This window comes from Delphinus delphis, chromosome 3, assembly GCF_949987515.2.
Source record: "Delphinus delphis chromosome 3, mDelDel1.2, whole genome shotgun sequence".
Lineage (NCBI taxonomy): Eukaryota > Metazoa > Chordata > Mammalia > Artiodactyla > Delphinidae > Delphinus > Delphinus delphis.
Window position 1 is genome coordinate 126,458,018 of NC_082685.1, and position 24,113 is coordinate 126,482,130.

Genomic DNA, 24,113 nt, shown 5'->3' on the forward strand with positions numbered 1-24,113 from the left:
GAGGTTTGGGTATGTCAAATTGTTAAGTGATCAACACATTAATCTACTTAGATCTTCAGTATGGATAGAGGTATATTTTGTCCACTTCTCTCTTTCCAGACTTTTTTCCCCAGTGTCACAAGCAGCTTGCTTGCTTCATATTGCCAAGTAAATGTGTCAATTCCACATGTTTATGACCCAGACCATTAGAACACTGCCTAAATATTGTACTTTCAATATTGCTTGCTTTTAGCAATGAATCATAACAGCCAGCCTAGCTTAAAAGAATTCAACGTTATTCAACTTCAAATCATAACAAACTTGAGATTTACCAAGAATTTACCAAGAACATTTACCAAGAATTTTTAAACATTTTTTAAGCACTGGACATTTAAGAAATGTTATGTTAAAAACAAAACAAATTTAAAAAATTGACAAGAGCACTATGAAACTTCAGGAACTACAGTGCGAACTCTCTTTTGTCTGGTTTAGTGCTCTCACAGAAAATTGAAAACTACCTTCATTTCTGTTTCCTTTAGTATTGGTAAAACCTCGCTGATTCTAATTCAGGAAATTTGACATTTAGGAAATCAGGCTGAAGCTCATCTTTTTACTGTCTAAACCAAGTAAATTAATAATGTAAATAATACAGATGAGTGCAGCTTGCAGGGACACTCATGCCTTTGGGCAGCACATATATATATAAAACAATGAGTTTAAAGGCACAGTGCATTCCTACGTGAACTCTTTGACTTTACAAGTTATTCGTATTTTACTGGAAATATTAAACTTCATGTCTTTTTCTTGCTCTGGTACTTTTAAATTTTATATTTTTATTATCAAAGTTGTGCCTTAATAGCTTAAAATAGTATGAAACAAAACAGTTAAACCCCTGCTCTATACCACCCAATACTCTAGAGGTAATTTCTATTAAATAAAGATCGATTTCTGGAGAAAGCAATCTATACTCTAATATTTTTAATATTCTTGGATGATCATTTACTATAATAGGCTTACGTTGATGAGTCTTTTATCTTACTTTCCTCACCTGTCTTCTGTCAAAGGCATGAATTTAACACATTTTAGATTTTAAATAGTTATGTAGCTTCTTTAGAGATGATGTTTGTATCATTGCCTTCTTTTAAAAACATTTTTGGTAATAGACATCCTAATGGATGTGAAGTATTATTTCATTGTGGTTTTAATTTGCTTTATTCACTCTTAATCCCATCATTAACAGTTATTTATTTTTAACACTGGGATATATTTTCCATTTTTTATGCATATTTTTTTTAATTGGGGTCATTGGATATATGTAGTTGTAGTTTGGCAATCTGCATGTAACAGCATTAGAAGAGTACTCTCCTATGCCATTAAAAATTCTTTGTGAACATTATTTTTAGTGGGTGTAGAACCTTACAGTAGAGAAAGACATACTCAAATGTATGTGTGGGCCCATTTTCATTGAATATTGGCATACTGAAAAGAACAGACCTTAATGGAACTAGCAATCTTAATACTAAAAGCAGATTCTAGCCTCAGACAACAGGAGTGCTGTGGCTACAATGAAACAGGTGAGTTTTCATAACACCTTCTGTCACTACATTAACTTCTTTAAACAGTAAATTCACTTGATATTACAATAAACAAAGTTAAGAACAAGCATTAGGTAATTTAACCTATCAGATATCCAAAATCAGTCATCTTTCACTGGAGGTTTATTCTTTGTGTAATTAGATGTCTTTTATTTTTTTAACAAAGGTTTTAAAATAAGAAAACTCTTCACGGATTAAACCGCCCAGATTTTATCTTTGAAAACATGTTCACAGTTCAGTTAAGCCTGGCTTTCCTCTGGATAATCACCCTTTAAAATGCTCACCAGTCGATCTTTAAAACATCCTGTTGATGGACTTCCCTGGTGATGTAGTGGTTAAGAATCCAGACATGGGTTCGATCCCTGATCCGGGAAGATCCCACATGCTGCAGAGCAGCTAAGCCCATGTGCCGCAACTACTGAGCCTGCGCTCTACAGCCCATGAGCCACAACTAATGAGCCCTCATTCCACAACTACTGAAGCCTGTGCGCCCAGAGCCCGTGCTCCACAAGAGAAGCCACTGCAATAAGAAGCATGCGCACTGCAAGGCAGAGTAGCCCCCGCTCACTGCAACTAGAGAAAGCCTGCGCGCAGCAACGATGACCCAACGCGGCCAAAAATAATTAATAAAATAAATAAATTTATTTAAAAAAAATCCTGTTGAGATCATTATCAAGATCTCAGTGATATATTATGAAATAAAATGCACTTATAATGGAATAATTGAACCTTCCTGCCCCATACAGGAGATACATTTTTATGTTTATGGTATTCACACTAAGAAGTGGTGTTGAAAAGCCCAAAATATTATTCAATTTTACTGGTTTTGAGGCAGAGGAACTGGCACTGCCTTGATTTTTGTATAACTTGACGCAAGCAAATGCTTTCAGGAGGGACTTTCAGAGCAGACTTCTGTCAGATTTGCTATATGGAGTTACTGGGCTCAGGTTATAGAGATTTTCCTGGTTGTCAGCCTGATTTAGGAATTTTCAGTGCTCTCCAGGATTTTCTCCTAACACAGAGTGTGTAAGGGAAGAAATTCACACCTCAGGAAACCAGTAAGGTTTGATATTTGGGAGGTTTCAATGGTTCCCAACATTTCTGAGATACCATCTCATGAAGAGCTTCATTGGCAACAGCAAAGATGGTTCCTGTTAGCCCTTGAGCACAGCTAATAGTCTGACACTTAACCTTGTTTAATGATCCCAACTGTCCCTTTGCCTATGCTCATTGCCCCAGCACTCCCCAAAGCCCAAGACCATATCAGCTACAAGGCCAGCCTGAGGAATGAGGTTGAGTCCAGGGCAGACACAGAAATCTACTTTACTCAATAACATCTTAGTATATTGTAGATACAACGTTGAGTTTACCTACTTCAGAGGACTGTGGGTGATGAAGTGTGGGATATTGTGGGAATGAAGATCTGAAAACCTTTTTCACTAGGAGAGGAGGGGGAGGGTACTTGTGGGGAGGAGGAAAGCGAAATCCCATTTTGAGAGTTTTCATGTTCTGAACACTAGAAAACACTTCCTTCTCGTAACACTGATTGTGTGTGAAAGGCAGCCCCATTTTCAACTGGCTTTCCTTGAGGAACGTCATGTAGATGGATTTTCCTTCCTGTCTCTCACCTATGAAGTTCACGTTCATGTTCTCATGTCACCATCACTGTCAATGATTTTTTAATATTATGATGAATCATCCTAATGGATTAAGGCAGAGGTTGAAAATTGGCCCCCTTAGCAAAATTATGGGTTTTATTTTAAAAATCCAGTGTTTTCAAAACAATCAGAGGAACTTACATAAAAATCAGATTTTCTGTTTCTCTTGAAAACAAAGCCAATCTGGCAACACTCAGCCCATGTTCCCATCTCCCAAGAGTGGTGCACGTTGAAAAGTGGCTCTTGCTTGGGGCTCCCTCTCTGGAGCCCCAGTGGAGTCCCCACCTGCTTACTTTATGCATTTGCATCCCTGCTTAATGCCTGAAGACATCTGAGTTTTCTACCCCTCATTTGGATTAGGGAATTTACCAGAAAACGGACACACACACCCCCATACACTTTGAAGGGTCTTTCTCATGCAGAGCAGAGGACACCAAGCAAACATGTTCTGGTCGTAGGGGCAAGTCCTCTGAGAAGCAGTGAGGACAAATATCTTAGTGATTTACTCAATAATTCTGAAAAGTGAGAATTAAAGCAACTATATCATAATCATCTCTGGGGTTTGTTTACAACACATATGCAGGGCATCACCTCAAACCTAAGGGAATCAGAATTTCTGGGGGAAGAACCTGGCATCTGAACATTAAAGAAGTATCCCAGGTGATTCTCATGAAACATAAAGCTTGAGAATTATTGAATTCTTCCTGGAGCTGATAGCTCTTCTGCTTGGCAGATCCAATTAGAAGGAACTGATGGGCCTTAGGAAATAATCTTAACTCACCAGTCCAGCAATGCTGAAGATGCAGAATTTTTTCCTTATCAAAAGCCAATCGATGCTGACTATTTTAAGTGAGTGTCGAGCATTAGATCAGGTACGAAAGTGAATATGGTAGATAAATATGCAGTTTTGTATGTAACAGAAAGAGGGTTTTTTTTTTCCTCATCATCATAAACAACAGGGAATCATTGAGCCATGATGTTTATTTTAGCTGCATTATTATTTTAACCCCTATCTTTAATATGGAGTTAAAATATCACACATCTGCTTACTTTCAATTCTAATATGTGGAAAGTTTTCAGCTTGACGTAATTAGCATGTAGACCGTGCTCCCTCCTGTAATCTCCCAGATGAGTCACTCCACCACGCCAGCACAGAACTGCTTCTAGGATCCTGTCTGCTAACCAGGCTTTGAAACCCAGAGGGAAAAACTTGTGTGTTTTCTTCAGAGGTAATAAATAAATGCAAAATTACCATAAATATGCAGTTTTATTCACTCTAACTAATTTTTACATAAAAACTGACAAAGCTGCACACAAATTGGATCTAGATTCAGGTCCTGTATCTACACAGCTAATGCACACATGAATTATTCAGTGAAATTTGCTTCAGTGGGTTTTTCTGAGTCATCTCTATGCGTGGCCAGTTTCAGATAATACATTAAACATTATGCATTATGGTCAAGTCACTATATATTGGTTCAAACTACATCCTGTGTTGGTAAATCTGTTAGAATTCAAGTTTGCGTTGTGGTTCACATATGTCATCTTTCCCTGCATGTGCCTATGTATTATAGTCATCAAACAAAGATATCTTCACCTCCTTGAGCTTCAGTATTCACAGTCGTTCACTGTGTTGGGGACGTGCAGGTGAGAAAAGAGATCATTGCTATCCCCGCTGTAATTGCTGTGGATGGGAGAAGTACAAAGGAATCAGGACAATAAACAGGAGGGCTAGGGCAGGCTCCTTGAAGGAAGGGACCTCAGGGCTCAGACCTGAAAGGTGAGCAGAAGTTGCCGAAGGAAGAGAGAAAGGGAAGGCATCCATTTTCTATTGTTGGAGGATCACACCACTGCAGATTCCTTCACTCAAAAAAACACTTACTGGTAGCATCTTTAGGATTCTCTATGTATAGTATCATGTCATCTGCAAACAGTGACAGCTTTACTTCTTCTTTTCCAATTTGGATTCCTTTTATTTATTTTTCTTCTCTGATTGCTGTGGCTAAAAATTCCAAAACTATGTTGAATAATAGTGGTGAGAGTGGGCAACCTTGTCTTGTTCCTGATCTTAGTGGAAATGGCTTCCATTTTTCACCATTGAGGACGATGTTGGCTGTGGGTTTGTCATATATGGACTTTATTATATTGAGGAAAGTTCCCTCTATGCCTACTTTCTGCAGAGTTTTTATCATAAATGGGTGCTGAATTTTGTTGAAAGCTTTCTTTGCATCTATTGAGATGATCATATGGTTTTTCTCCTTCAATTTGTTAATACGGTGTATCACATTGATTGATATGCGTATATTGAAGAATCGTTGCATTCCTGGAATAAACCCCACCTGATCATGGTGAATGATCCTTTTAATGTGCTGTTGGATTCTGTTTGCTAGTATTTTGTTGAGGGTTTTTGCTTCTATGTTCATCAGTGATATTGGCCTGTAGTTTTCTTTCTTTGTGACATCTTTGTCTAGTTTTGGTATCAGGGTGATGGTGGCCTCGTAGAATGAGTTTGGGAATGTTCCTCCCTCTGCTATGTTTTGGAAGAGTTTGAGAAGGATAGGTGTTAGCTCTTCTCTAAATGTTTGATAGACTTCGTCTGTGAAGCGTCTGGTCCTGGGCTTTTGTTTGTTGGAAGATTTTTAATCACAGTTTCAATTTCAGTGCTTGTGATTGGTCTGTTCATTTGGTAAAGTAGCAGCATACAAAATTAATGCACAGAAATCTCTGGCATTCCTATGCACTAATGATGAAAAATCTGAAAGTGAAATTAAGAAAACACTCCCATTTACCATTGCAACAAAAAAAATAAAATATCTAGGAATAAACCTACCTAAGGAGACAAAAGACCTGTATGCAGAAAATTATAAGACACTGATGAAAGAAATTAAAGATGATACAAATAGATGGAAAGATACACCATGTTGGATTGGAAGAATCAACATTGTGAAAATGACTCTACTACCCAAAGCAATCTACACATTCAATGCAATCCCTATCAAACTACCACTGGCATTTTTCGCAGAACTAGAACAAAAAATTTCACAATTTGGAAACACAAAAGACCCCGAATAGCCAAAACAATCTTGAGAACGAAAAACGGAGCTGGAGGAATTAGGCTCCTTGACTTCAGACTATACTGCAAAGCTACAGTAATCAAGACAGTATGTTACTGGCACAAAAACAGAAATATAGATCAATGGAACAGAATAGAAAGCCCAGAGATAAACCCACACACATATGGTCACCTTATCTTTGATAAAGGAAGCTAGAATACACAGTGGAGAAAAGACAGCCTCTTCAATAAGTGGTGCTGGGAAAACTGGACAGGTACATGTAAAAGAATGAAATTAGAACACTCCCTAACACCATACACACAAAAAAAATTCAAAATGGAGTAAAGACCTAAATGTAAGGCCAGACACTATCAAGCTCTTAAAGGAAAACATAGGCCGAACACTCTATGACATAAATCACAGCAAGATCCTTTTTGACCCACCTCCTAGAGAAATCGAAATAAAAGCAAAAATAAACAAATTGGACCTAATGAAACTTCAAAGCTTTTGCACAGCAAAGGAAACCATAAATAAGACAAAAAGACAACCCTCAGAATGGGAGAAAATATTTGCAAATGAAGCAACTGACAAAGGATTAATCTCCAAAATTTACAAGCAGCTAATGCAGCTCAATAACAAAAAACAAACAACCCAATCCAAAAATGGGCAGAAGACCTAAATAGACATTTCTCCAAAGAAGATATACAGATTGCCAACAAACACATGAAAGAATGCTCAACATCATTTATCATTAGAGAAATGCAAATCAAAACTTCAATGAGATATCATCTCACACTGGTCAGAATGGCCATCATCAAAAAATCTAGAAACAATAAATGCTGGAGAGGGTGTGGAGAAAAGGGAACACTCTTGCACTGCTGGTGGGAATATAAATTTATACAGCCAATATGGAGAACAGTATGGAGGTTCCTTAAAAAACTACAAATAGAATTGCCACATGACCCAGCAATCCCACGAGTGGGCATATACCCTGAGAATACCATAATTCAAAAAGAGTCATGTACCAAAATGTTCATTGCAGCTCTATTCACAGTAGCCTGGAAATGGAAACAACCTAAGTGTCCATCGACAGATGAATGGATAAAGAAGATGTGGCACATATATGCAATGGAATATTACTCAGCCATAAAAGGAAACGAAATTGAGTTATTTGTAGTGAGGTGGATGGACCTAGAGTCTGTCATACAGAGTGAAGTAAATCAGAAAGAGAAAAACAAATACTGTAAACTAACACATATATATGGAATCTAAGGGAAAAAAAAAAAAGCTCATGAAGAACCTAGGGGTAAGATGGGAATAAAGACACAGACCTACTAGAGAATGGACTTGAGGATATGGGGAGAGGGAAGGGTAAGCTGGGACAAAGTGAGAGAGAGGCATGGACATATATACACTACCAAGCGTAAAATAGCTAGCTAGTGGGAAGCAGCCGCATAGCACAGGGAGATCAGCTCGGTGCTTTGTGTCCACCTAGAGGGGTGGGATAGGGAGGGTGGGAGGGAGGGAGACGCAAGAGGGAAGAGGTATGGGAACATATGTATATGTATAACTGATTCACTTGTTATAAAGCAGAAACTAACACACCATTGTAAAGCAATTATACTCCAATAAAGATGTTTAAAAAAACACAAAAAAACACTTACAATCTCACAGTTTTCCTGGGTCAGGAGTCTGGCTCAGTCTTTCCTGGGTTTTATGTGCAGGGGCTCATGAAGCTGCAGTCGGGTGGTGACCAGGCACATTCATTTCTGGGGCTGAGGTCTTCTTCTCAACTCCTTCAGGTTGTTGGCAGAATTGAGCTCCTTGCAGTTTTAGGACTTAGGCCCCCGCTTTCTTGCTGGCTGTCGGCCAGGGCTGTTTTAAGATGCTGTAGGCCGTTGGCACTTCCTCACCCTCTCACAGCCCTTCCTACAACACGGCAGCTCACCTCTTCAAGACCAGCAGACCGACGTCTCGCTTCAGAAAGGGCCCACTTCCTCTTTTAAGAACTTGCTTCTGATTAAGTCAGGTCCACCTAAGATAATCAACAGATTTGGGACCCTGAATTCCATCTGCAAAATCCCTTCACCTTCTCCAAATACTGTAACCTAACCATGGACGTGACATCTCATGTTCATAGATCTGGCCCACATTTGAGCAAAGGGGACTATATAGGACATGGATATAAAGAGATGGGAATCTTGGGGGCCATCTGAAAATTGTGCCTACCCCGGGGAAGGATCTTCCTGGCAGAAAGAACCAAGTATATGAAAGAAACCTAAATGAAAGCATGGCATTTAATGGTGTCTGAGGGTAAGCCTGTAGTGCTGAACAGGGGAGCCCAAGCAGGTCAAGCTAAGAAATGTGGACTTTATCCTCAGAGTATAGAGAAACCACTGCTGGGTTTAACTTCCCATGCACGCATACGATAGTATGCAACCAGTGAAGTACCTGTTTTCAAAGAGTATCTGAAACATTGTAATATGGAAAACTTTATACGATAAAAATTGAAAAATCAGGATAGATGTTTATATTACATAGTATCCATTTTGGAAATGTCTATGCATATTTTAAAAGACTAGAAGTAAATACAGCCATCTGTTAGCCATGGATCTGGGTGGGGAATTATGGATGTTAGCTATTTCTGGGTGGGGAATTATGAATGATTTAGAGATTCCTTGTCCTTTTTCTCATTTCTAAAATTCTGCACAATAAACATGTATTTCTTTTATAATAATAATTAATTTAAAATCTACTTGTGGTACTTGCAAAAACAAATGAATCCGAACACAGTTCTCTTTGAAGTTGGTTGAGAATTTGGTGCTCCAGATGTTTTGATAGGTGGCAAAGCAAGGTCAGGAATTAGCTGCACATGAGCTGTACGAAGCTGAGGACCAGTCAGTGGAAATCAAGTCCACGGTCAGCCAAGGGTGACAAGTATACCAGACCTACCCAGGTTTGTCTCATGACTAAACAATAGGCAGGAAACTCGGTCTCTAAGTTCTGGGGGTATTGAAGCAAGCAACCTCCCTCTACCTCAGTTTCCTTATGTCTAAAAATGCAGGCGAGTGAGATTCTGTTCTTGTCCCAGGACTCCATTGCAAGTAATACACAAGTGGCCTGAACTTCACCTATCAATCAAGTCCCCTTCTTCCTGGAGGAGTTATTTAAACAGTTCTGCTTACCAAGCACCCACTGAACATGGATGAGCTCAGAGTCGGGGCGAGATGCTGGAGGTGTCAAGTGCTATTTTATAAATGGCATCACCTGTGTCATATTGCCAAGTCCATTCCAACTTTCAGAGGTGCTCATTTGGGAAGAGTCCTTTGAGAGCCAGATGGGAATTTGGAAATAAGTAACATTGACAACAAAATCCTTCAGACACATCTTCAAGTTTCAAGAGAGCAGTTAACAGAAAAGAAACATGTATTTTTAGAAGTTGTTTGGGAGGTGAAAGGATTTTTCGTGGGTGGGGGAAGGAGAGCAGAGATTGGGTAGAAGAGATTGTTTTCCTTGGCACTGCAATATCTCAGGGATCTTTGAGTCAAAATATAATGAAATGAGACTTTGCATCGCTCTTGCTTCAAAACAATGAAAAGCAAGTACACTAGAAGATGAATTGGTCACCGAGTAGACCACATTTCTAATAGATGGCAAGATGGCTAAAATAAAAACTCTCGAAATACATATTTTAAAATTAGATTTCTGACCTTCGATAGGGCTTATCATGCTATTTATACTTGTAGCAGAAGGAGCTGATTTTTCAGTAGTTGCCTCATCAAAGACATGACTCACATTTCCTTAAGCATTTACACCATATGTTTCCTGAGGTATAAAAAAAAAAAAAACAACTAAGGTTTTTCTTTTTTCTATGCAATTAGTGAGATGTGGACAAAAAGAAGAAATCATTTAAAAAGTATACTTCTGGGGGCATACAGTTTACAAATGTTGATTTCTAGAAATTGAAATTATATTAACTCTGTGGCCAATGTAGCCATTTGGTAGATTTATGAATATAAATTAGAAGTAATCATTGTGATTCTAGTTTTACCACTAAGAAAAAAGACAGAATTCAGAGTTTAGCAATGAAACACAGATACTACTGAAACTTACTTAATATTCAGAAATGTGAATTGGAGGTAAGAAAGCCTTTGTTAAACAAACTGAAAAGAATCATTTTAACATTTAAAAAGAAAAATATTACTTTAATTAACATTTAGTGACATTTTTGCATGTGTACAAGCTGTGACTGTAAGATAATGGTTCATACTATTTTGTGGCCAGTGGAAATTAAAACGATTTTATTTTTATAATTATTGACAACAGGGACCATTTTAATCAAATATCTTTGCACAATACAATATAGTTGTTACAAAACTCCTAGGAAATGTATATTTTATTTAAGAGATGGGGAAGTACATATAGAGAAAATCATTAATATATGAAAATCAGGGTCCCAACTAAGGAATCCCTAGTTTCCCACTTGGTGCCCGAATCACTTGACATTTTATTCCATGACTATTTTTTTAGGGCAGTAGATTTAGGCATAGAAAACAGGTTCTACACATGTAATAAATTTATGTCTTAAGGAGGTGCAATGTTTCCTGTAACCCTTACTTGCCCCTGGATTGCCCTGTCCTAGGCTGTTCCTACCTCTGACATTACCTGGCTTTGGAAAGGTTTTGCCATCCTTCCAGTCACGAAGGTCAGAAACCTGCCCATCACCCTTAACTCCTCCTTATACTCTCTACCTAATCGTCCCCCAAGTCCTTTGACTTCTACCTTCTCAGTATCTCACAGATATATTCTCTCTCTCAACTTTATTTTTTTTGAGCAGTTTTAGGTTGATAGCAAAATTGAGTGGGAGATACTGAGATTTCCCACATATCCCCTGCCCGCCGACAGCATAGCTTCCGCTATTATCAACCTCCCCTACCGCAGTGGCCCATTTGTTATAACTGATGAACCTACATTAACACATCATCACCCAAAGTCTATAGTTTACGTTAGGGTTCACTAATTACACCCTATGGGTTTGAACACATGTATAATGACATGTGTCCACTATTACAGCGTCATACAGAATAGTTTCACTGCCCTAAAAATTCTCTGTGCTCTATCTTTTCATCCCTCTCTTCCCCCAACCCACTGATCTTTTTACTGTCTCCATAGTTTTACCTTTCATAAAATGTCATATATTTGGAATAATACAGTGTGTAGCCTTTTCAGATTGGTTTCTTTCACTTAGTAATGTGCACGTAAGGCTCCTTCATGTCCTTTCCTGGTTTGATAGTTCATTTCTTTTTAACACTGAATAATTTTCCATTGCCTGGACATATCACAGTTAATTTATCCATTCACTTCCTGAAAGACGTTTTGGTCACTTCCAAGTTTGGGCAATTATGAATAAAGCTAGTGTAAACATCTGTGTGCAGGTTTTCGTGTGGATGTAAGTATTCAACTCCTTTGGGTAATCACAGATATTCCCTTAAGTTCGACCCCATTATCTCTGCCACCTCATTCACCTCCCTGACTCCCTCTGAACTGCCTTATACCTCTCCCCACCAGTTTATGCCCCACCTTGCCACCAGGGGAATCTCTCTTAAATGCAAATCTGATTGGTCACTTCCTACTTTTGAAACTTCAGTAACTTTCTAGAACCTGTTCCTGGATACATTCTCAACACCTCACCTTGGCAAATAAGATCCTTTTCTTATTTCGCTTGTGCTTATCCCTCCAGGCTCACCTTTTGGCACCTCCCCTACGTCTTTCTGCAGCCCCCTTCTCACCACGCACGCACTGAGTTTTAGTCTTGCCAAACTATCTGCAGCTCCTTGAGTGGGCCTCCCTCTCTGCACGGCAGTCTCCTTCTGCCCAGAGATCCTTTCCCTTCCACCCCCGCCCCATCTGGGCAACCTCTACTCTTCATTTAAGTCTCAGCTCTGAGTATACGTCTTCTCCTTTAGGATGTACTCTTTGTCCCTTTAGCATCTTGGAACTAGGGCTTCCCTGTTATCCTGGCATCCTGTGCATCCCTCTGTCATAGCTTTTATTTCATTGAATTGTAATCATGTATTCACCAGTGTAGTCTTTCTTTCTTTTTTTTTTTTTTTTTTTTGCGGTACGCGGGCCTCTCACTGTGTGGCCTCTCCCATTGCAGAGCCCAGGCTCCGGACGCGCAGGCTCAGCGGCCATGGCTCACGGGCCCAGCTGCTCTGCGGCATGTGGGATCCTCCCGGACCGGGGCACGAACCCATGTCCCCTGAATTGGCAGGTGGACTCTTAACCACTGCACTGCCAGGGAAGCCCAGTCTTTCTTTTCTAGCAGAGTAGATTTTGTATGGCCAGGGACCCCAACACACTGGCCAGATCCTAGCGCTGTGTCCAGAACACGATAGTCATTTCACAATAGCTGACGACTGAGTGAGTATATACAATGAAAACAGCCACCTGCCTGAACATTAGGGAATATAAAATTAATATATTATTATTTAATATATTATATAAATAAATATATAATAATTATATATAGATAATTGAATATTACAATAAAATTAAGCTTAACTCTGACACTTTCTGTAATATCTCTGTGTCCGTTAGAAATGCTTTTGCCTGCAAGAAAAGCCTACTAACAGTCTTTTAAACAAATAAGGAAGTCTGAAAAGAGCTGCTGGCCTTGGGTCAGTACAGTGGTAGGGCCGGAATCTCTGTGCTTCTCTTGGCTTTTCTCTAATGATCACAAAATGGCTGCAGCTCCAGTCATCACATCTTCTTTCAATTCAAGAAGGAGAAAGGCAGCAATAACCACTTCTGTCTCCTTTATCAGGAAAGCAAAGTTATTCTGGAAATATCCACCATTCTTTCAGTTATTTCTCTTTGGCTAGAACTATATCAAGAGGTCAGCCCAACTGTAAGAGAAGCTAAGGAAATTAGTGTTTAGCATTTCCAACCTCAATATTGGAAGTGAGTAAGAGATGATAGTTTGGGAATAGGTGTGGGATTAGGCAGCCAACAGTGTCCACTACACCTTAGGACAAACCATGATATTTCTTTTACCCTTTGGTTCCTCTTTTCAGAGTGAAGAATTAAAATGAATGATCTTTCTTCCAAAATCAACTTTCTCTCATTCTACAATTCCTGTTTATTGTCTTGTCCATCATGGAATTACCTTCTACATCTGAGAGTTAATCCAAGTCTTTCCCTGATACTTTACATTTAGAGAAAGCCCTGTCTAAGGAAGAAGCCCATCCTTTTTCAAGAGCTCCTTTGTTATAATCTTTCCGTGAAAAAGCTTGAACGATACACACCAGATTTCCTGCCTCTGACCTCACCAATCCCTTTGCTGTGTGGCAGCCCCTGAGACCATTTATGACCGTTACCATGGCTTCTCTGAATCTGCTCTTTCCCAGGCTAAAATTCTACTTGCTCCAATAGTTTTACAGATAGTCCCATTTTGTACTCTCACCACCCTGGTCAGCTGACACCAGACATACTCTCTTCATTTACTTACGATTCATTGAATAAATATTAATGAGTTTAAGCCATGTGCCAGCACTGTTCTGGAGACTGGTGGTATAGCAGACAAGGCAAAGAAGGCCTCTTCTTTCATGGAGCTTCCAGAGGAGTAGTAGAGGGAGGCAGAAGATAAACTGCACGCATGCACACATACACACGTGCGCACACGTACACACGCATACACGCACACCCACATACACGCACACACACATGCATGCGCAGACACGCACACACATATACACACACGCACACACATACGCACGCACTTACACACACACCTATACAGACATACACACACACCATCATTCAGATAATCAGTGCCAAGATAAAAATGACACAGGGATGAATGGGAAAGGGAGAAGGGGTGTGTGTGTGTGTGTGTGTGTGTGTGCGCTTTATATTTGGTCATCAGGGAAGGCGTCTCCAAGATGTGATTGAGGAGAAGTAATCTGCAAGGAAAATGAAGAGCTTTTGATGCAGGGGAAGCTGTAAGAGAAAGGTCCTGAGTGGAATGAACTAGGCCTGATAGAGGAACAAAGATACTCTGAGGAGGAGAGTTTGGGGGATGAGCCTGATAAAGTGTTATAGAGATCCCATCATGCAAGATACTGAAGGCCAAGACATGAATTTAGACCATATTCAATTGTACTTCAGTATCATCTGAAAATGTGTCTGGACAAAACTGAATACACAGCTGCACGTACAGTGTGAAGGGAGCAGTCAAGTGTACAGCGTCTCCTTGTACTGGGCGCTGCATTTCTATTAATGCACGCTAGGATTCGGTGACTTTTTTGGAAGCCATTCTCATCCCCACTGTGATTTCCTGTGCACTCTTTGACGTCCACCGCTCACATGTCTGAATATTACTTGAACAAGAGAAGCTGTAGGTGTATGTGATGCAAGGAGTTATTAAAATGATTCATATCACACTTCCACCATATGAAAAATAATATAGAGTCAAAAGCCACCCAGCTTGGGGAAGCCTAAATCACATACTTGAAATTCAGTCAGGCATTGAAATGAGGTAATCTAGTCCTGAAAAATGCATTCCTTGAGAGCTTTCCTCCTAAAGCAAAATTGAAGGATAAGAACGAAATGAAGTCTAAGCAGCCCCCCCAAACAGAAAAGATTAAAAAATTGATAACTCCAACCAGTCAGGAACTGGGGGGAGGAAAAGAGTTATTGGTACTGAAGTCGATACGCGCCAATTAAATGTTGGGTTTCCACCTCCAGGGACCCCAATTGTCTCTCCTCCAGCAGCCTTGGGTTTCTCTCTGGACTCTGCAAGTCAGGCCTCAGAGCTGACGGCTCTGGTGACTATGAGCTCCATTTTCCTGCCAAGCTGCAAGCATAGGTGCTCTCCAAGGCAGCCTGTGAGCCCCTTCCCTCCTCTGGCTCCACTCCTGCCCTGCACACTGCATCTGCCATTCGGTAACTCGGGCAGCAGGGATGCTGAGGACTCTCCTCTCCCATATGGCACTGAGTTTCGTTTCATCCTTTTCCTCTTTCCTATCAGTAGGTATTCTGGAAGACAGTTTTATGATGACACTCACAGCTAGCATTAAAACCAGATAAAAATAAAACAGGATGTCGATAAAGAACTAATGATGTGTGTCTGTGTAAATGTATAATAATAATAAAAAAAAGAGATGTCTGTTTGCAAAGGTACCATTTTAAAGTCATGGGGCTTTAAGTGAAGCTGCTTTATAAACGGACCAACATATGTGAATGTTTGCCTACGTCTCTCAGCCATGAAAATCTCCCTGTAGACAGTGGGCTCTGAGGTGAAAGGCACGCTATGGGTACTAAATAGTTCACCAGAACACCTTCGCTAAGTGCTAACCTAACTACTTTCATGACAGAAGTTTCGGGAGGACAGCTGACAGCAATTTAGGGGGCATGGAAAGAAATTGTTAAACAGGCTGGTAATCGGGCATTTCCTAAAGTCTGGGTTCAAAAACCAAGGGCAAACAACAATGTCCTACTCTATAGCACAGGGAACTATATTCAGTGTCCTGTGATAAACCATAATGGGGAAAAATATGAAAACTATACATATACTTTATATATATAAATATATGTATATAAATCACTCTGCTGCGTGGCACAAATTAACACAACATTGTAAATCAACTACAATAAAATTTTAAATTAAAAAAAAATTTTTTTAATTCAAAAAAAAAGCAGGACTTCCCCTGTGGCGCAGTGGTTAAGAATCCGCCTGCCAATACATGGGGACACAGGTTCGATCCCTGGTCCAGGAAGATCCCCCATGCCAAGGAGCGACTAAGCTCGTGCGCCACAACTACTGAGCCTACGCTCTAGAGCCCATGAACCACAACTACTGACCCCATGAGTCGCAACTACTGAGCCCGCGAGCCTAGAGCCTGTGTTCCACAACAAGAGAAGCCACCGCAATGAGAAGCCCGCGCGCCACAATGAAGAGTAGCCCCTGTTCGCCAGAACTAGAGAAAGCCCGCGCACGGCTACTAAGACCCAACGCGGTCAAAAATAAAATTAAAAAAAAAAAACAAGGGCAACTAGAAAGAGGAATCAATGCTAGCCTTGTAGGAAAGAAGTAGATGCCCAGCATGGAGATAGAGAAATGCCTGGAAGGATTTAGGTGAGAATGGTGTTGTCAGTAATGACCTTGGTTTAGGGTCTGTACAGTGTGGTGGAAAGACCCTTGCACTGGAGGGCAGGAATCCCTCATGGCTCCTCTCCTGACAAGCTGAATGATATTTCTTACCCTCTTTGAATCTCCTCTCTTCTGTGTGAAGTAAGGGGCTAGTCCTGGTCAGGTGTAGTTCAAACTGTATGCTACATAATGTATGGGTTCTGTGGTGAGGGGTGGTATGCTTTGGGATGGGTGGTGAAGGGGAGTTGTGAGCAGGTGAGGCTTCCGACTCTCTCCCACTCTCCCCACCCCCCTCTTCAACCAGAACAACTCGACTTTTACCTCATTATACACTGAGTTCTTTGTAAGATCCTAGTTTAAAAAAACAACTTTCAATACTTAAAAAAAAAATAAAGCTTGTAGACGTCTAGATATTGAGTAAGATTCCTTCCAACTCTAAAATATGATGCTTCTAACACTCTAATTAAAGTATGTAAATGATATACAACTATCTATGGGTGTTAGCAAATTGTCAGTATTACTGAGCAGCGATAGTAACACTGAAGTAAGAGGATGGATCCTAGCAAGAACAACCTCTCAATGAGCAATGCATCTTGATAAGCTGTGGATAATGTATAGTGCAGACAGTGAGCACATGTATTATTTTTATTTTTCAACAAAAGATTGGTGGACATTCATCTGTCAGGAGCTATGGAGTTCTATCTGTGCTTGCCACGACTATGTGGGAATTCTAGAATCTGCTGGTGTGTCCCTGAGTGCAAAAGCAATTTTTTTGAACTTCTCAAAGGTTTTTTTTTTTTTTTTTCCTGACGGTCTGGAAAAAAATCTCATAATTAATGTTAAACACTCAAATATTTAGGTACTGATTTTTATTTTATATTTTACTGGAGTTTAATTGCTTCACAAGGTTGTATTCGTTTCTGCTGTACAATGAAGTGAATCAGCCATATGTATACCTATATCCTCTCCCTCTTGGACCTCCCTCCCACCCCTCCCCCCATCCCACCCATCTAGGTCGTCACAGAGCACGGAGCTGAGCTTCCTGTGCTTTATAGCATGTTCCTACTAGCTAGCTATTTCACACATGGTAGTGTATATATGTCAGTCCTAATCTTCCAGTTCGTCCTACCCTCCCTTCCCCGTCCCGTGTCCACATGTCCGTTCTCTATATCTACATCTCTATTCCTGCCCTGCAAATAGGTTCATCTGTACCATTTTTCTAGATTCCACATATATGCGTTAATATGCAATATTTGTTTTTCTCTTTCTGGCTTACTTCACTCTGTATGACAGACTCTAGGTCCATCCACATCTCTACAAATGACCCAATTTCTTTCCTTTTTATGGCTGAGTAATATTCCACTGTATATATGTACCACATCTTCTTTATCCATTAATCTGTCATTGGACATTTAGGTTGTTTCCATGTCCTGGCTATTGTAAATAGTGCTGCGATGAACATTGGGGCACATGTGTCCTTTTGAGTTATGGTTTTCTCAGGGTAGATGCCCAGTAGTGGAATTGCTGGGTCATATGGTAGTTCTATATTTAGTTTTTTAAGGAACCTCCATACTGTTCTCCATAGTGGCTGTATCAATTTACATTCCCACCAACAGTGCAAGAGGGTTCCCTTTTCTCCACACCCTCTCCAGCATTCATTGTTTGTAGACTTTTTCATCATGGCCATTCTGACCAGTGTGAGGTGATACCTAGTTTTAGTTTTGATTGGCATTTCTCTAATGATTAGTGATGTGATTTCTCTAATAATTAGGTATTGATTTAAAGCCCATAATATGTGCTCAGGTGTGGAAAGAGACTCATTCATCATTTAGCAAATGTTTCCTGAGTCCCTCGCATGGAACAGGCATATTCTCAGTGCTTGGATTCATCATGAAACAAAACAGACAACACACATCCCAGCCCAAGGGGAGCACCCATTCCAGATGGTAGGTTAAAGACTTAGACACACGGGATATGTCTCTTTCTTGCAAGAAGCTTAGAGTCCAGTTGGGAAAATGAAATGTCAAGGCATACAACAATTAGAGACTGAAATAGGTGGTGTGGACCCCAAGTGCTACAGTAGTTTCAGAGGAGGCAGATAGTTGGACTTGCGTAGACCTTGGACAGGGAGTAGAATTAGATAGCCCTGGACTTAGTGCCTGGTACACAGTAGTACTTGCTCAAGTATGGTTGAGTAAATAAAAAACCAGAACTGACTGGCTAGGCGGTTCCCACATTGAGGTAGTAGGAAAGTAATCTGGGGGAGTTAGAATGAGCCTAGGTGAGGGAAGCCTTGAATTCCAGGTAAAGGTTTTGGATTCGTGTGTGGGGACAAAGGTTGAACATAACACATAGAAGCAAGGGTTTGAATCTGTCCCCAGAAAGGCTGTTGCAGGCAGGGGTTCTGGAAACAGGGACACCTGTCAAGAGCTTTTCCTATGGGGCATCTGTGAGGACATGATGGCCTTGGTTTAGCAGAGGCAGATAGCAGAACAAGGGACAGAAGTGTGAAACGATCGTCTTGGGACATAGGGTGTACTGAGAGGGAGAGGGAATGAAGAAGTGAGGTGGGAGTCTCAGGTTTTGGGGGTGAAGAAGCTACTTTCTGTTTGAGAGGAAATGATGCTCACAGGTCCCAGGTGTGAGTCCTGGGGCTACCACTAGAAGTGTATGACCTTCAGCAAACTACGTAACTTCTCAGTGCCTCAGTCTCCCCATCTGTAAGATGGGAATGAAGACATAGCATCTATTTTAAAGCATAGGAGTTTGTAAGAAGTAAACGGGACACTGAGGAGAATGTCCAGCAGAGGCCCAGAGGGGAAGAGAGGCAAAGATGGATTGAGAGGGTAGGGTCTCTTTCTGTGCCACCCCATTCCCCGCTCGGCACTGAGAGCATGTGTGAGGTCACTGAGTCACATCTGCCGCCCTGCAGTCAGGGGCGGTGTTCCTCTGGAGACTCCTGACTTTACGTGGAGAGCATGGGAGGGCAGGGGTCTGCTGTTCCCACATCCAGCTTGGTGCAGTGCCTTCCACACAGTAGATGCTAAGAAGGATGGCAGAGCCAGGATTCAAACATTTATCTAGTGAATAGTGCCAATGACAGGTGTGGAGACAATGAGATAGTGTCCTGAGGACACTCCAGAGTTAGTAGAGAGTGGGAGTTTGAGTCTGGATTGAAACTCTGGTCTTCTGGATTCTGACATGCTGCTGGGTTTCAAGTAGCTGGTACTTTGTGCTCTGTGACAGACAGATTTGCAAAGTACTGAGATGGTCGCCTGACTTGGGAGAAGAGTGGGAGCAGCAAAGGTGGTTCCCTTTGGAGGAGAGACTGTGATTCTGGGAGTGCGGTGCCCAGAGCATCTCCTCTTCATGTCCCCCATCCACGCTGACCTGGCGGGCCTGGGGCCTCCTTCCAAGGACAGGCCAAGGAGGCACGGCGGTTCTTGCAGTGGTCTCCACCTCGGGAAGGGAACAAAGCTTCTGGTGGGTTTTCCTGGAACATGCCTAGTGCTTCCCTTCACAGTCCAGGAAATCTGTCACTGCTTCTGGGCTCCGCTCCAGTCTCATTTTTTATGTGTTGTGCAAGAAATATGATGTTACATTCCTGTGTCCACCTTCTATCTTTGCTGCTTTTTATCTAAAATACCTGTAACAGCCTGCCACCCCTGACCCCCACTCCCAGCCGACTCTCCCTTTGTGATTAAGGAAACCCCTGGTGCTAATTCAGCACTTACACACTAATACATCTTAAAGTGGTCAGCAAGGTGCTTTTGTGAAGAGCATTTCGTTTGGTTCTCACTGCAACCCTTCTAATTACTGAGGATTGTTGTTCAGTACTCATTGTGCATATTAAGAAAGTAAGCCCCGCCCAAGGGGATCTCTAGAGTGATGTAAATGTTCTATGTCCTGCTAAGGGTACTGGTTACACTTATATGTGTATTTGTCAAATTTGATCAAACGGTACATTTAACACCTATGCATTTCACTATGTGTAAATTATATCTCAATTTCTTCAAAAAAGTAAAGAAGTTATACCTGGAAAGATTCACTGAATTGCCAAGTATCACGAAGCTAGAAATCAAGTTGAAAGACTTTTTATTTGCAGCATCTGTTGGGACTTCTAAGGAGTGTGAACCTGACAAACAGGACGCTTCTCTTTGCTTCCTGGAATGCCTCCTTAGTGGAAGCGTAAAATAGAAATCCCAGATGATGGATGGTCCTTGAGGGTGTGTGTAGGGGGAAGATAGATGAGAGAGGCAAGGTGCCTCTGAGTGGGAGAGAAACTAAGGAGGAACCAGGGTGTACAATGGGAATTTTATCATGGATCTGTCCAATGTCACTCCGTTTCCCCATGTCAACAGAAAACACTTAGCACCATCTGGTTCAGTCCTGTCTCTTCTCTCTCTCTCTCTCTCTCTCTCTCTCTCTCTCTCTCTCTCTCTCTCCCCCTCCCTCCCCCTCCCTCCCTCCCTCCCTCCCCACCCCCCCTTTCTGCCTGTCTGTCTGTCTTTCCCTCCTTCCCCATAGATTCAGGGCAAGGTAAGAGTCAGACTTGAGATTTCAAACCAATTCTCTTGTTTACACTCTGCCTTTTAATCTGTTTATAATATGCTCAGACTCGCCATCTACATGTTCACATCCTTGGTAGAAGAGATTATTTCCTATACCTCTTTGTATTTACTTCTCAACACCAAAATGATCTAAACCATTATTTTCTTATTATACCTTCTATGTTTTTCTCACTTCAAAGAAATACATATTCATTGCAGATAACTGAGGAGATACTGATAAGCTAGGAAAACAATAATATGAGAAATGAGGGCTATCATTTAGAACACAGTCACATAAATCATAAAGTGCTCTCCGTGTTACAACAGGGCCCCTGATGATTGTTGTAATGATGGTGATGATGGTGATGACTAACACTTACACCTGACTGTGTGCAAGGCACTGTTCTGAGCATTTATATATCTTAAATTGTAATCTTCACAACAACCCCAAGAGGTATTATTATTTCCCCCTTCCTTTTTATTTTATTTTATATTATTATATAGATGAGGAATCCAAGCAGAGATGTTAATTGTCCTGGTCATGGTCACATGACAGAAAGTGGCGAAGGTGGGATATGAGAGCTGGGCTCTAGCTTTAAGGGTGCAAGTAAATTTCAACTTTGTAGCAGCCCTAGGTGATAGAGACTGTCTTCCTTTATGTTTTCCTTTCCTAGATTTTTTTCTAGAATAACTCAGGTGGTTAGTGGCAGAGTAGATTTCAAACACAGTAGTATCTACTGTGAGCAGAAGCTCCTAACCACAAAGCTTGTAAACAGACTCCAGCAGATAATCACTGTTGACCTTTATATAAGCGATAAGCACCCTGCTTCTGCACCACCACCCTGAGAAAGGTGGTCACCAGCTCCATCCCCATGTCATTGCTGCAGAGTATACTTGCTTCCAGGACTGTGACTCCTGTGGGGATACAGCCCCTCAGCAGAGGGTGATGGAGAACGACAGCCCAGAACAGGGGAGGGAGAAGGATTTATTTTAGTAACATTTAAACTCCTGCTGTGCCTGCTGCCTTAAAGTGGTTATGTACTGTGTGTATTTCAAGGCAAGTGAATTAAGGAGTGTTTTGTGTTAACGAGCTTACTGTTTGTCTCCTTTGCAATGAAAAAGCATCTCTTTTAATTTGCAGGATTACAGGGGACAATGAAAATTCATAACTAGGTGATTTATAATGTCAGTTAAGGAATGACTAAATAGCTCCTTGCTACATCTTGAATATTATCAAAAGTTCTTCAAAGACCTAGCAGTATTACCAGACCCTATGCTGAGTGTTAGTTTGTAGTTCCTGAAATTTTAGTTAAAAACAAGCCCCTTGTTCATTGTTTAAAAAAAGTAATAGAATGCTTCAGTGCAGCACCAGATGGAACATTTTGTGGTAAACAGGTTAGCCATTGCCTGCTGAGCTAATAGACCCTTCTAGAGAGCTAGCTGGTCCAGAAGCAGATCTGCAGGCCAGGTACCCTCCTTCTCTCCATCCACACAATGCTTTGTCCTCTGATCCCATGGCCACTTGGAACTGGGATGGACATAAAGTAAAAATCTGCAAAGTCCTAGGTGAGATGCTAAAGATTCAGAATAGCTCTGGTTAATGAATGGAGGGCCCTTTCAGATCCATGACTGGAAAAAAACAGAGGCATTATCCTGCTTGGAAAAGTGGAACAGAGTTTGCAATTGAAATGTTACTCATGCATTTGCTAAAGCTTTCAACAGAGGGTCATTCATTGTGATTCTAGCATTTGAATTCAGAAAAGCCAATTATCCAAACAAATGACTAGAGGAAACAATAGTACAAATGTATTTTAGAGGAAATTTCCTCTCCCCTAATCCTTCTTATCTGATATATAATTTTAGTTTTACCTGTTGAACTGAGGAGAAGGTACGGTGATGTCATTCCCCTCTGCAAGGTTAGTTGTTTGTTTTTGTTTTTTTCTATTTCTTGCAAGGTTAGTTTTACTGAGGTTCTCTCCAGACTCTGGCATTCAACTGGTCGTTTGGGTGACAGAAAACCGACAGAGCCAGCTGAGACAATAATTTCCCCTTTACCACATGTAGATGGAATCTGAATTCAGATGCTATTACATGAGTGCCATCATTTCTCAATCTAATATCTTTCTTGTCATTAAAAACATTTTATTTTTACATCTGATTTATATGCCATTGGGTGTTACATTTTTAAAAATATATTAACAGTAGTGACGAGGACCTTGCTGGAAGAAAAATAACATACGGGCCTTGATTTTAATCCTGTGACACCCTGAGAGGATTTCTCCATATTATTTTCTCAGAGTTCGGTAGTGTACAAATTAGAGAAAGGGATGTGACTTGAAATGAGTCTGAGAATTGTTTTCAGCTGGTTCAAACTTGCTGGAGTTGTAGCAATCTTGAGTTTCCTAAAATTGGTAAATTTTACCTTGAAATCCTTGAAGTCTCAATTCCAATGAACTAATCATTGTTGGGGCAGGGATTCCTCTGTGTGTGTGTATTTGTGTTTATATTCTTAGCAGGTAGCTAAAATTCTTTTATTTTCTCCTTTGTAGTATAATGTAAAGTAAGGGTATTCATATTCTCCCAGGAAGCAACACTTATCTGTGCAAAAGAGTTCATAGTACAAAGAATGTCAGAGGGTTTGCTATTCAGAATTCTGTCTTTCTCTCTAACGTCAGCACTATTCACTCCCAAATCTGTACCACACCCAGGGAAACTGAATCAAGGCAAGTACTGGTTTCCACCTGGAAGAGCTTCAGCCCCTGGAGCATTCTGCCCACAGGCAGGACTGCAAATGTTCCACTTTTCTCCATGAAGAAAAATGTTTTGTTACATTGTGGCCTCAGACTGAACAAACTGTATTCTTTTTTTTTAATTAATTAATTAATTAAATTTATTTTTGGCTGTGTTGGGTCTTCATTTCTGTGCGAGGGCTTTCTCTAGTTGCGGCGAGTGGGGGCCACTCTCCATCGTGGTGCGCGGGCCTCTTACTGTCATGGCCTCTCTTGTTGCGGAGCACAGGCTCCAGACGCGTAGGCTCAGTAGTTGTGGCCCATGGGCCCAGTCGCTCCGCAGCATGTGGGATCTTCCCAGACCAGGGCTCGAACCCGTGTCCCCTGCATTGGCAG

At 40.9% G+C, this 24,113-nt stretch overlaps 1 protein-coding gene across 1 annotated transcript in view; it reads left to right on the forward strand.

The window, feature by feature from the left end:
* The window catches only part of LOC132423558 (3',5'-cyclic-AMP phosphodiesterase 4D-like), a 404,223-nt gene extending 381,328 nt beyond the window's left edge, over positions 1–22,895 (forward strand). The window contains exon 4 of the mRNA XM_060009459.1: positions 22,852–22,895. Within this exon, the coding sequence (XP_059865442.1) occupies positions 22,852–22,864 (13 nt within the window). The 3' untranslated portion in view covers positions 22,865–22,895. The remainder of the gene's footprint in view (positions 1–22,851) is intronic.
* The last annotated feature ends 1,218 nt before the right edge of the window (positions 22,896–24,113 follow it).